Source organism: Ambystoma mexicanum, chromosome 4p (assembly GCF_040938575.1).
Source record: "Ambystoma mexicanum isolate Mex_15411 chromosome 4p, UKY_AmexF1_1, whole genome shotgun sequence".
Lineage (NCBI taxonomy): Eukaryota > Metazoa > Chordata > Amphibia > Caudata > Ambystomatidae > Ambystoma > Ambystoma mexicanum.
Genome location: NC_090927.1, coordinates 555,567,940 through 555,581,730, shown reverse-complemented (window position 1 = coordinate 555,581,730; position 13,791 = coordinate 555,567,940). Strand labels below are relative to the sequence as shown.

The following is a 13,791-nucleotide window of genomic DNA, read 5'->3' as shown; positions in this document are numbered from 1 at the left end:
TTCAGTCCCTCTGACACCCTCTACTCACCTTGTGGTAGAATTAGGCATGCTCTCTGTCCTGCCTTTTTTGCAGGGGTGCGTTGTCTTTCATGGGTGAGTGCGGTCCAGTTACTTCACTGACGCTGGCATGTCTGATATTGTTCAGGTAGGTCTTATTGCTGTTCTTTAGTTTCGCTGCTATCCTGCATGCCTTTCTATGTTTAAAATGTCTATTTTGTCTCCCTTAGGTATGCAGAACTTCGGCTTCGTGCTGTCTTGCTCGGGTGTGGTTTAAACAGCCCCAACAAAATAGTCCAGGTAAAGTAGTCCCTAGGCTACCACACCCAAAACACTAGACCACATAGCTTGGTTCTTAGGAACCAAGCTATGTGGATGCCTCCATGTTGGCTGACAATACAATAAAGTAGTTCCCAAGCACATTGTTTTTCATGGTGTATGAGCCTGGTACCATAGGTGCCAGGACTGGCCCCATGAGGGCTTATGAACAGGATGCCAGGCTCTAGAGGCCCAAGTCCTGACTCCACCTGTCCAATGGGTTTGCCAGAGGGGGTTTTGGGCGAGGGTCATGTCAGCACCCCCCCCCCCCCCCTAAGGTCCCTCCCATGGTGTTCCTTCTGTCTGGCCCAGGTTTGGTTGGGAAGTTCCGATGGAATTTCAAGATTAGACGTGGTGCGTTGATATTCTCACTTGGCTCCCAGGATCTATCTTGTGGTCCAAATCCTTTCCAATCGACGAGATCAAATAGCTTGGTCCTAGAGTATTTAGAGTGCAAGATATCTTTGACTTCGAATTCTGGTTCTCGGTCAACAAGTATGGGCTTAGGTTGTGTCCCAATCCGTGTGCCGGGTTGCATTGGTTTTAGGAGGGACACATGAAATACCGGGTGGATGTGTATATTAGGTGGTAAATCCAGTTTCACGGCTGGTGGGTTGATAATTGCCTTAATGGTATAGGGTCCTAAGAATTTGGGATGAAAGGTCTGGGTTCCCTTGATGGGTATGAATTTTGCGGCTAACCAAACTTTGTCTCCTACTTGATCATCAGGGGCCTTTTTCCGGTGTTGGTCGGCGAATCTCTCTTGTTTTTCTTTGACATGAATAATGTGTTCCTTTGCCCTTTTGAAAGCCTGAGTAATGTTTGTGTGTAGAGTCTTTACCGCCGGCATTTCCAAGTTGGTGGAAGGTCTAGTTCAGAGGTATGTGGATGTCTGCCATAAAGGGTATAGAAGGGTGTTTGTCCCGTGCTTGAATGAAAAGAATTGTTATATGCATATTCGGCTATCCATAGTATGTCTTTCCAATTCCTTTGTTCGTGGTGACACATGCACTGTAAATATAGCTCGAGTGTCTGATTGGTTCTCTCGGTTTGGCCGTCAATTTGGGGATGGTGACTGGTAGATAGCCGAACGTCGATCTGCGCCATTGCACAACATTTTTTCCAGAAGATTGAAATGAACTGGCTGCCTCGATCAGAGACCAGAACCGAAGGGAAGCCATGTAGCTTAACCACGCCCTCCAGGAACACTTTTGCTAAAGTGGCTGCGTCTGGGAGGCCTTTGAGAGGAATAAAATGGGCCATCTTCGAGAATAAGTCCACAACTACAAGGATGGTGTTGAACCCTTGGCTTGGAGGTAGATCAGTGATGAAGTCAAGGGAAAGAGTGTGCTATGGAACTGGAGGAATGTCCATGGTTGTAGGAGACCAGATGGTTTTTGTTTCTGTGATTTATTTTGTGTGCAGACACCACAGGACTGAATATACTGAATGATGTCCTTACGCCAGGTAGGCCACCAAAAGTTCTCTTTCACCTTAGCTAGGGTTTTGGCGATCCCAGGATGCCCTTCGATCAGTGAATCGTAATAGTTTGAGATAATATGCTGTTGTAATTCCTTCTTGGGTACATATAGGTGATCCCTAAAAAAGGGTAGATGGTCCTTGATGGTATATTGTTCTCCTTGAGTTTACCATGCAAGGTAGGCATCAGGATTCATTGTCCGTTGGATTTCTTTTCGTAGTTCTGCTTGTGTTAAGGCGGTTGTGATACCCAAGAGTTTGCCTTCAGGTATAATAGGTACTGGGTCTGGAGTTGGATATAATATTTCATCTATGCCCATGCGAGATAAGGCATCCACCTTTCTGTTTCTGACTACTGGTCGAAATGTGATTACATAATCATATTCGGCGAAGAAAGGGGCCCACCGTAATTGGTTCGAAGACTGAGCCTTGGCTGTTTTGAGATATTGTAGGTTTCGGTGGTCTGTGATGACTGTAATGGTGTGTCTGGCCCCCAGAAGGTAGTGACTCCAGGCTTTAAAGGCGGATTTGTAAGCTAGGAGTTCCCGTCCGTGATGGCATAATTAATCTCTGGAGGTGAGAACTTTTTCGACCAGAAGGCCATAGGATGTAGCTGGCCGGTTTCCAGTTCTCTCTGTGAAAGGACAGCCCCCATTCCGAGACTGGACGCATCAGTTTCAACGACATAACGGAGGTCAGGACGAGGATGTCGCAGGATTGGAGCAGAGGTAGACCTTTGTTTAAGTTCTTGAAAGGCTTCTTCTGCTTCTTCGGTCCGAGCAAACTTTTTATTGTTTTTTTGTAATAGTACTGTGATTGGGTGCACAACCTGAGAGAAGTCTGGGATGAACCGGTGTTAGAAGTTCACAAAGCCCAGCATGCTTTGTACCCCTTTCAGAGACGTTGGTTGGGCCATTTCAGAATGGCATCTACCTTGTGCACGTCCATTCTGATGCCTCCTGGAGTAATGATAAAACCAAGAAATTCTACTTCGGTGACGTGAAAAAAGCATTTTTCAAGCTTTGCAAACAAGCGATGTTGACGGGGATTGGTGAGGACTGAACAAACGTGCCTGACATGATCTTGTTCCGAGGCTGAGTATACTAAGATGTCATCTATGTACACTAAGGCGCACACATCAATTAACTCCCTTAAGACTTAATTCATGAAATATTGTAATGCCGCAGGAGCGTTGCATAACCCGAAGGGCATGACTTGATTTCAAACAAGCTGTACTTAGTACGGAAGGTGGTTTTCCATTCATCTCCTTTTCTGACTCGGACCAGGTGGTACGCTCCTCGATGTCCAGTTTGGTATAAATCTGGCCATCTTTAACTTGATCTATCATCTCAGGGATAAGTGGCAACAGGTAGCGGTTCTTCACGGTGATCTGGTTCAATGCGTGGTAGTCAATACAGGTTCTCAAGTCTCCTTCAAGGACGGATAAATCCGTTTGCAAGGTACTGGTCTAAATAGGATTTCAAATGAAGGTTTTCTGGTTCTGTGAGAGCGTAGATCATGCCGCAAGGGATTTGTGCACCAGGAACAAGGTCGATCTGACAGTCATAGGGCCTGTGCGGTGGCAATGTATTGGCTTGGTCCTTTCGGAAAACATCCTGGAAATCATGTTATTCACTTGGCAAGGAATTAGTTGCTCCCAGGGTTGATACTGTCGCTCCGGGAGTCATGGGGATACAGACATCAGGTTTCTCCTCTTGGTAATAGCAGGCAGGGGAGCAGTCACCGGGGAAGGTTAATTTTTGTGCCCGCCTGTCTATCAAAGAGTTGTGAGCAACCAACCATGGCATCCCTAGTATGAGCCTGAACTGAGGTGCCTTGAAGAGATTGAATGAAATAGACTCCCAATGTCCGTCCTGGCAGAGCAAGGTTACCCTGGCTGTGCACTGGGTTACTGGTCCGGAAGCGATTTCTGTCCCATCCACAGTGGTTACCTTATCCATAGTTGGCTTAGAACACAAAGGAAGCCCCATCTCTGCTGCCAGTTCTTGATCAATATAATTTCCAACTGCTCCGCTATCGATGTATGCTTCAACGGCATGCATTCTTGATGACTGTTGGTGGTTAATTAAGATCACTGGTATTGCAAAGTGCGAGGTCAGCAACTCTTTCTTCTCACTCGACAAACTGACCTCTATGTTTGTCGAGCTTGGTAGTTTTCCGATTTCTTAGCTTCATCCTTCTCTGTGGCCCTGACTGTTCTTCTTGGGGGTTTTACTGGACAGTCCTTTAGGAAATGTACTGGTTTCCCACAATACAAACAAAGCTGTTGATGTCTTCTTTTGTCCCACTCTTGTTTTGTTAATGGAGGTCGTATCCCTCCAAACTGCATGGGTTCTACAGCATTTTCAGGTACACGGGGTGTGTTTTCCCTTGGTCGAACATACACAGTCCGAAGGGTCCGTCTTAGACTGGTCTGGCTTTCGGTCCTGCAACCGGTGGTTTAGCTGCATGAGCAGATTTATGAATTCTGCATAGTCTCTGGGTGGATCAACCACCTGGGCTAAGACATCCTTTAATTCGTCTCGTAAGCCTCAATGGAATACCGTGGTTCTTTTGTTTTCTGGCCACCTATCTTCAGCAACCAGTCTGTTGAAGGTAGCAATGTACGTTAACAAGTCCTGATTCCCCTGTCGGAAGGACAAGAGTTAATTGTCTACTGCTTGTTCCTGGGTATGGCGAGCAAAAAGTTTTTCCATTTCTCTCTGGAACCCCCCAAAGTCATGTAATAGAGGATTGTCATGGGTTACCAACGGCACCGGCCAATCTGCTGCACTACCACTCAGGTATGATAAGACAAAAGCTACCCGAGCTTGGTCGTTTGGAAATGCTCCAGGCCTACAAAGAAAATAAAGGCGGCACTGATTGATGAATGCTGCATACTTCCGTGGGTCGCCTGAGAACCTTTCTGGTGGTGCCAGGGGCACTGTTCCAGGTAACGTGATCTGTACCTGAGTCGGTGGTATGGTGGGGTTTTGCATCGTTGGATTGCTTCCAGGTAGAGGCGTCTGTCATGCCTGTGATTGCAAGTATTGCTTGCTAATCTCTTCAGTGCGTTCTTTGGTCACTATTAGGTCTCTCTAGAGGGCATTAGTCTCTTGTTGGGCAGAATGAACCTCAGCACGAAGCTCTCCTAGTAATTGAGCCAATTGGTCTTTTTCTGATGTCTCCATGGCACCCAGGTGGATTTGTTATGGTAGGCTTCGCGTTCTGTTACGCTCACCTGGTATCCACAGGGACGCCACCCAGCCAGATTACTTGCTGGTATGCTTCTCAGCTTTGCCCTGATGTGGTCTGCGGGGAAGGTTCTGCCTGAAAATACAGGAGGACTGTGTTCAAGACTGACCGACTGGGGTAAGGATCCTCCCTCCACTCCCGTATGATTTCAGTCCTTATGGCACCCTCTCCTCACCTTGTGGTAGAATTAGGCATGCTCTCCGTCCTGCCTTCTTTTCAGGGGCGCGTTGTCTTTCATGGGCGAGTGCGGTTCAGTTACTTCACTGACGCCGGCCCGTTTGATATTGTTCAGGTAGGTCTTATTGCTGTTCTTTAGTTTTGTTGCTATCCTCCATGCCTTTCTTTGTTTAAAATGTCTCTTTTTTCTCCCTTAGGTATGCAGAGCTTCAGCACAGCAAACTGGCTTGGTTGAGCCCCGCTGGTAAATGATGGTGCATTAAGAGCGCTATGATGCGGTAAGTAAGCGCTATGCGCAGCGCTGCAAAGTCTTGCCTTTGCTAACCTGTGTTTTCCTTCCTTGTAGGTCGCTGTGTTCTTCAGCGCGAATGAAATGTCCGGAGTGGTGCCAGCCGAGAGGCGACCAGCCAGGTAAGCCTTTTGAGCAGTTCGTAATTTGTAAATGTCTCTACTGCTTTCTTTAATGTTGCCTCTATCTTCCTCTTTCAGGTTGTTCTGTCCGGGAGGCGTGCAGATTCGAGGAAGCTGTTCTCAGTAGCTGCGAGTGTTTAAAGATGAAGACTGCAGGTAAGATGCTGCTGCTAATGATGTTCCTTTTGTCTCCTTGCAGGTTCTGCTTCTCCAAGGTTCGAGGGAATAGCTGGACACGGTGAGTGTCACGTTGCAAGCTGCAAAGTAACGCAAAGCGTGTTGTCTTGCTCGGGTGTGGTTTAAATAGCCCCAACAAAATAGTCCAGGTAAAGTAGTCCCTAGGCTACCACACCCAAAACACTAGACCGCGTAGCTTGGCACTTAGGAACCAAGCTATGTGGATGCCTCCATGTTGGCTGACAATACAATAAAGTAGTTCCCAAGCACATTGTTTTTCATGGTGTATGAGGTCTTTTGAAGAGGATTCCAGGCTCTAGAGGCCCGAGTCCTGTCTCCACCTGGCCATTGGGTTTGCCAGAGGGGGTTTTGGGCAAGGGTCATGACAGAGAGGAAAAGCAGGGGCAGGGTTCCTAATGAGAAGGATCTCTGTCTTACTGGCATTAAGGCAGAGATCAATGGAGGTGCACCAATCCTGAATCGTGGATAGACAGTCAGGAATGAGTGAGAGAGGAGAGAAGATTGAGGAGAGCCTGAAGGAAAGCTGAGTGTCATTCGCATAACACATAACACATAAAGTTAGAGGAGAAGGTAGAGATCAGATGGGCCAAAGGGGACAAGCAGAGGACAAGTAGAGGTTGAAAAACCAGGGTGGGAAGATAGAGCCCTTGGGCATGCCACAGGTAGAGAGAGAAGTGTTGGAGAGAAAGGGATCAAGTTGGACCTGGGAGGTGCGGTCCAAGAGAAAGGTCAGCCACTCCAGGGCCTGATCCCTGATGCCCAGGTTCTCACAGGGTCAATTGATCAGGAAGGCATGGTTGACCATGTCGAAAGCAGAGGAAAGAACAAGGAGGCTGAGGACAGAAGGAATGCTGGCATTAAGGTTAGAGATCAGATCTTCACAGGGTGTTCAGGATAGCAGTTTCCATGCCTCTGGTAGCTCCGAAGCCAGACTGATGGTCATGGAGACAACCAACAGATTCAGTGTGGAGAGTAAGCTGGGAGATGGATAGCTTTTCTGTTAGGACAGTTTTTCTGAAGTCCAGTTAAGGGCCTAGTAAAACCATTCAACTGAGGCAGTACAAGACTCCACTCTTAGTATAAGACTGTACCACCTGAGTACATGGTAGCGTAGGCAGAGCAGCCAGGCTTATCTTAGGACGGAGAGAGGGCAATAGATACAGTACAAGTGAAAATTGTAATACAAATGATCCAAAGAAACACTGAAACACTATGTATTATAAAAATAAAGGATTTATTTAAATACAGGTAGGCCCAGATAAATCTAGGGGTTAAGCAAATACTGAAACATTATATGAAATCACAATATAAACACAACACTATACTTGAAAGTACACAGACCCAAGTATAGACCTTATTTGGAACACCTAAGAGTAGTTCTAGGGAAGTCAAAACCTTGTTATACACATTTAGTATAGGTCAAGCCTATTCTTTGGGAGTAAAAGACCAATGGTTACTTTTAGATTACTTTTGGTAATACAAGGACAGTAGGCCCTTCCAGTTGTACAGTGACTCTTGGAACAAATCACATAAACAGTCAACTGGACAATATACTTTTGTTGAATAATGAAACACTTATTCTAGGTGCAGTAAAAACCTATAACTACTTTTGTCATAACACACAGTTATACCAGGTGAGTAAAACCTATGGATGTAATGTATCATTACAGATGCTTTGGAAATCAAGGAACCCCAGATTGAGGTAAGCAGTAACTCTTCTAACTTGTTTTGGATGGCACACAGCTAACACAAGGTAAGTAAAACCCACTTACTTTAACTTCACAATGAAGGAGAAAGTAAAACCCAATGTCACGCTTTACTGAATAGATATTCTAGGTAGGCAACAACCTAATGTAGACTTATTAAAGACAGGCTAGCAGCAAGTCAGGGGAAGCAAGACCCAGTTGGGGGACACTCATACAGTTATCCTAACAGGACTAACCTGGTGATACCAACAGTTGGAGGACACTCATACAATTACCCTTCAGGAATAATCTGGTGAAACCAACACATTACTTTTGTAAAGAGGCACAACATAATCACAGGAGAGTAAAATACCTTCACATCTACTTTCTTTTAGACTGGCAAAACAGTGGCTAAGGAAGGAAAGATGTTAACCATACTTTTAAGAATAGTGCATCACACATCCAAGATCAGTAAGAACTTTTGTAACTGTTCACTCTTAGAATTACAGTTACCAACCAACTCTTTACAAGTAAGTAAAAACACTTGATTTCTTTTCTAGGCAGAAGTCCCAATCCCTTCAAAGTCTTTTCCCTTAGAGCATGAGTGTTCTCAGTGGCAGAAGGGGGGTCACTAGGACTAGTGACCAACAGGAAGTGTTAGAATAAGTTCTTTAGTAGCAAAAGTCAGAGTCTCCTGAGGAAAACTGGCAAACAAGTGAGTACTTTTACTTCTAGGGTTAGAAGAGGGTCCAGGGGCTTCACAGAAGACACCCCAGCAGGATTCTAGCAGTGGGACTGGGTGTACTGGACGAGGGACCTCCCAATCACAGAAAACACCCCAGGACTACACAGAAATCCCAACAGGCTTAAGGTAAGTATATACCCAAGCCAACACAGTACCTCAGCAATGAAGAAGAGATTGCAGCAGGAGAACTTCAGGGACTGCAGCCAAATACCCGGTCACTGGATTCCTTGTCCTGGAGACTGATCACAAGACCTCCGAAGGGACTTTGCAGCAGGGATTGATGAAGAAGACTCTAGGCAAGATTTCTCTCATGGCTGAATGCGGTTCTGTGGGTTTTCAAGGAGCACAGAAGAAGACAGAAATTCGCAGTTGAATTCTCGTCGTTTAAAAGGTCCAGCACTCTTGTGAGGGGACTTTTTGGACTTGATTTGTGTCTCTGGAGATAGACCAAAATGCCCATGAAGTTTCAGCGAGATTCGGAATTCGGAAGACCATGCACCGCACAGTGGCAGGAGGTCCCAGGGTATTGGGGTATTGCAAGAACGCAAGGTCGCAGCAAACCGTGGGATGGCTCAAAATGCAGGTCGTCTTAAGTCTAGTGGGTCACACCAAGCTCTGGGTTCGGGTCGTCATTTTCGGAGACCCCAGGTCGATCGGAAGGAAGGGCTGCAGCAGGCTCTGGTTACAAAGCAGGCTCTTCGGCCGCTGGAAATCATTCCCGCTGCTTTTCCTTTGTCATCCTCCTCGGTTTTCTGTTCCAGTGGTCGACATGCCTTCAGCTTCCAGGTTTCCAGTATTTATCAGGAACTGCAACACAACCTCTGCATTATCTCCCCGCATTTTACAAGAAAGGGGCGTTTGGCTGTCCAATCAGGACAGCCAACCCCCCACTGGGATCTGACCCAGTTGAAGGAAGGCCTAAGACAAAGGAGGGGGAAGTTTGGGACCCCTCCCCCACTTCCTGTGCTTACAGACTGACTGGAGCCTGGGCGGGGTGATCAAGGGGACTCCCGCCAAAGACAAAACTCAAACAAAGGATTTTCCCACCCTGCATGTCAGGGGAAGGAACAGGAAATGACAAGAAACACTAAAATGGCAGAAAAAGAAGACAGGGGCCATTTTGGTAAAAATGAGCACCCTTAGGTGCCTTTACTGCAGCTGCGATTACAGCACGCGGTAAAGGTGCACAAAATTAGTAAAAGGTATCACTGCCACCAGCCATTAAAGGTAAGCTTGTCACTGTAACAGAATTGTTACAGTTTAAATGTGAAAGGGGATACATTGTATCTCCCCAGCACTCCACATAAGGTGGGGTGTGCTGGTTTCACAGAATAAAATGTAAAAGGGATCCAAAGATCCTTTCTACCCTTGGGAACTGTAGTTCACTCAAGGTTAGCACAAGAAAGTTAAAGGGGGAGCCCCTAGGGCAACCCAGCAACAACAGGCACTTTTTGCCAATAAGTTGTTAGACATGATAACTTTAAAAAGACACTATGGAGAGTCTTAAAAATGACACCCATAAAAAGAGTTAAAGACAGGTGAGTGTGGAAAAAGGTTCCCACTCACTGAGCTATTAATGGAAAATATCTCACTAGAAAAGCAAAAAGTTCTGGAGTTGAACCAGGCAAGGAAGATTTACCAGCCCTGTGGAAATCTTACCTAACATTTTCCAAGAGTTTGCCCAGGAAAGGGGTGATGGAGGTTTGGCGATAGTTTGCTGGGCAGGTAGGATTGGCAGTTCGCTTCTTGAGGAGTGGGTGCACCACAGAGTGCTTAAGTGGAGAGGGGAACGTTCCGGTGACAAAAGAGTGATTACAGAAATTGGCCAAGGCTGGAGCAAGGGTGTCAATATGGTCCTTGATGGGTATGGAGGAGCAGGGGAACACCGGTTTGGATGACACTTTCATAGATTGGACTTGTCTAGAAACCTTGTCAGGTGTTATCAGAGAGAAAGAGGAGAAAGGAGGAGGAGAGGGAGAGATGGCCAAAGGGGAGCTGAGAGAAGTAGAGGGAGAGGAAGAAATGATAGAGGACATGATGCCCTGAGTTTTAGCTGAGAAGTGAGAGGCCTGAGCCATAGAGAGGGCCTGGGAGGGAAGAGGAGAGGTAGAGACCACAATAGGATTGGCCAGTTGCTTGAAGATTTTAAAGAGTTTGGCCGTGTTGTTAGAGGCAGCAGAGATGGGGGCTTGAATGTGTGCTCTCTTTGTGATGAGTGTTATTGCTTCAACTGGCATTTTGGTGCAACCATTATAGGTATGTCTAATTGTAGCCTGGCATGCTTTACTGTAATGTTATTAAATGTTGCCCTACAAAACAAATGCAAACAATGTAGCTTTTTACCAATTCATTGTCAGAATGTGTGCTGTATATTGCATTAAAACACATATTTATATCTTTCTCCTAGTGCAGTATGCGGCATAGCCCTTCAGCAGCACGTTCATGCATATTGCATAAACGTGGTAATATAGGCCGGCCCAGAGTGTTGCGCGACCTGGATTTGTTACCGAGTTGGGGTGGAGGGCCCTCAGCATGGTTCGCAGGGCAGCCCCCAAATTTTGTGTCATGACACTAACCACAAATGCCTAAAGTCTCTCAATAAAGTCCAGTTAAAGCATTTCAGGCCTTGTAAAGGGATACATTGCATTTTATTTCCTGGCGAGATTGAAATATTATAACAATGGGTGTAATATTCATAGTAGTAGATCGAAAATCCACTGCTTGAAAACAAGACAGACCATCACTCAGTATATGCTTTCTTTCCAGCTGAATGTGGTGGACGTGTTCATGCTGTTGCATCCGGAAGAATTTTATCACCAGGATATCCTGCGCCTTATGATAACAATGTTCATTGCACATGGGTGCTGGAGGCCGATCCAGGGAAGACCATCAGGTGCCTATCATTATAATTGTTGTTATTTTCATTGTTGTTATTATTATCATTCTTCTTCTTCTTCTTCTTCTTCTTCTTCTTCTTCTTCTTCTTCTTCTTCTTCTTCTTCTTCTTCTTCTTCTTCTTCTTCTCCTTCTTCTTATTATTATTATATTTGTGTTTGCTTTTCATAACATATGCATGTTCTGTTTGACATAACTCACATGCACATCGGTATACCATCCAAATAACTGTTGACATGTGTGTAATTATTAATTGTTATCTTTGTAAAGAAAGATGTGGAATTAATCTAGAGGTGTATAACTATGTGTGAGCTATTATTTACTACGGTTATTTTCACTGTATTGAGTCACTGCTCCCAGCGTTGGAGAGATGATTCAATTGGTGAAATTGACACATCACTGTTTCTGCACACTTAGTGACCTCCTTCATTCCTCCTCTACTCCTCTCCCTCCTACAAATACTTTCCATTTCCTTACTTCCTTTTGTTTCCCCACCCATTCAACCCCGCCCTCATTATTTTCTCTATTCCCTCCTCCCTTTCTTTCCCTCTACCTTGCTCCTTCCATTATTGCTGTCTTCCTATAGTGTTCCCATTCTCTCTCTCTCTCTCTCTCTCTCTCTCTCTCTCTCTCTTCTTTGCCCCTTCTTATTCCCTCCCTTTGTGCATCCCACCTTTTATTTCTCTCTGCCTCCCTTATTCCTTCATTCCTTCCTTAAATTCCTCCTCCTTCACTTCCTTCGTCCTGTCCTCTCTCTCTCCTTCTTAATTTTCCCCACCCCTTCTAACTCCCTTTATCATTCCCTTTCTTCCTCCGTCTTTCTTTTTTCACCATTTCTCTCTCTTTGTCCCTCTCTTCATCCTTCTCTTGTTTTCGCTCTGCCTCACTCTTTTTTTTTCATTTCCAGTATTCCTTTCAGTTCTTTCTACAGTTCTACCCTCCCATCGATCCATAATTATTGGACACATTATTCGTTTTCCATAAGGGCGATGTTTACATTATTTCTCTGTTAAATTGGCCATGAGATACTTCTATATTTAGGGACATTGTTGAACAATCAATTATTTTCTTGATATGAGCCACACAATCCTTACGGGGGACTTCATTCTCTTAAGTGAGCAGCCGTGCAATTAGCCGTACTGAAAGCATGTTCTTCTTACTGAAGGGGCCACAATGACCCTTTTGTCCGGCAGAATAACTGTCGGTTACCTTTGCGGTTGCGCAATCAGGGATGGACATTCACTCACTTTCTTACGGGCAGAGCATGGGCAAGTGATCTGATTGGCCTACAGATGCTTGGTTTGAGAAATGTGTGTGCCGGGGTAAGCAGGGTCTGTGTGTGAGCTCCAGCCTGCCCTCTCTGTGTGTGGCAAATAGGTGCTGCGTACCCTTACAGGGCACATTTGAATGGGCAATTGAGGACCCTGGGATGTTCAGTTGGGCTCTTTTCACCCTTGTTTATTCTGGCTGGGTTCAGCAGAGCAGATCTGCCAGAATTTGCAGAATTAACAAGCTGCATCACCCCGGAGCACTGGATATAAATTTAGGACAGCATTCTTTTTTTAATTAAAGGGGGGCAAATTCCCGGGCTTGGACTGACACATCATTTGACGACTGTCCCAGATGGAGGAACCTGCTGAGGCATGTCACTCTACTGACTAAAGTTGAACACAATTTGGTGTCAATGTTTCTTTTTTTCATTTTTTACATCTGCTGCAGAACAATGTAAACAAAAAAAAAATGCAGGTTTACTCAATTTTAATTGTGCATGCTCTCTCCTTTATTTAACACGAAAGAGAGGGGGAAGTGTCCTGAGAAGCAGTAGTGGAAAGGGACAGTAATCTAAGCAAAACCAATAGATTCCATATTGCTATAAATTCAAGTAAGAAAGCTTATGTAAATTATGTAATAGGTGTACCAAAAAAGGTATCACTGAACCATTCAAATTAGGCTGCTGTAGACTCAGAAAGCAATCGGGGTAGTCTCTAGCTAAAAGACATTTTACATGAAAAACCAAAAAATAATGAATAACTGATCTAAATAAAAGAAAAGACAGAAATAGTCATCGTATTGCAGAAAATCAGACAAAAAATGTATGCAGACTAAGTGGTGGCCTAAAACTGAGCCAGCACATTCGCATATGGCTTGTATTCAGCCAAAACACAGGTTTCTAGATTTTACAAAATTAATTTGATCAATATTCTTCATTTATTCATTTAACTGACAGGTCTGCCTTTTTGTCTGATTTTCTGCAATAAGATGACTATTTCTGTCTTTGCTTTTACTTAGATCAGTTATTCATTATTTTTTAGTTTTTCATGTAAAATGTATTTGTAATAATTTCTTTGTTTACATTGTTTCACTGTAAAATAAACATGTTTACTGGTTTTAGCTAGAGACTACCTCGATTGCTTTTTGAGTCTACAGCAGCCTAATTTGAATGGTTCACTGATACCTTTTTTGGTACACCTATTAAATAATTTACATAAGCTTTCTTACTTGAATTTATAGCAGTATGGAATCTATTGGTTTTGCTCTCTCCTTTATGGCCTTTCAATGACAAGCAACACCATTAACTATATTTTGCCCAGCGACGTCAACTGAGCTGATTTTCAGTATTCATCACATTCC

At 44.6% G+C, this 13,791-nt stretch overlaps 1 protein-coding gene across 2 annotated transcripts in view; it reads left to right on the top strand.

The window, feature by feature from the left end:
• Nucleotides 1-13,791, top strand: part of CSMD1 (CUB and Sushi multiple domains 1) — a 5,442,057-nt gene that overhangs the window by 3,608,969 nt on the left and 1,819,297 nt on the right. For both annotated transcript variants that reach the window (XM_069606098.1, XM_069606099.1), the window contains exon 25: nt 11,032-11,158. In XM_069606098.1, coding sequence (XP_069462199.1) covers nt 11,032-11,158 — 127 coding nt within the window. The remainder of the gene's footprint in view (nt 1-11,031; nt 11,159-13,791) is intronic.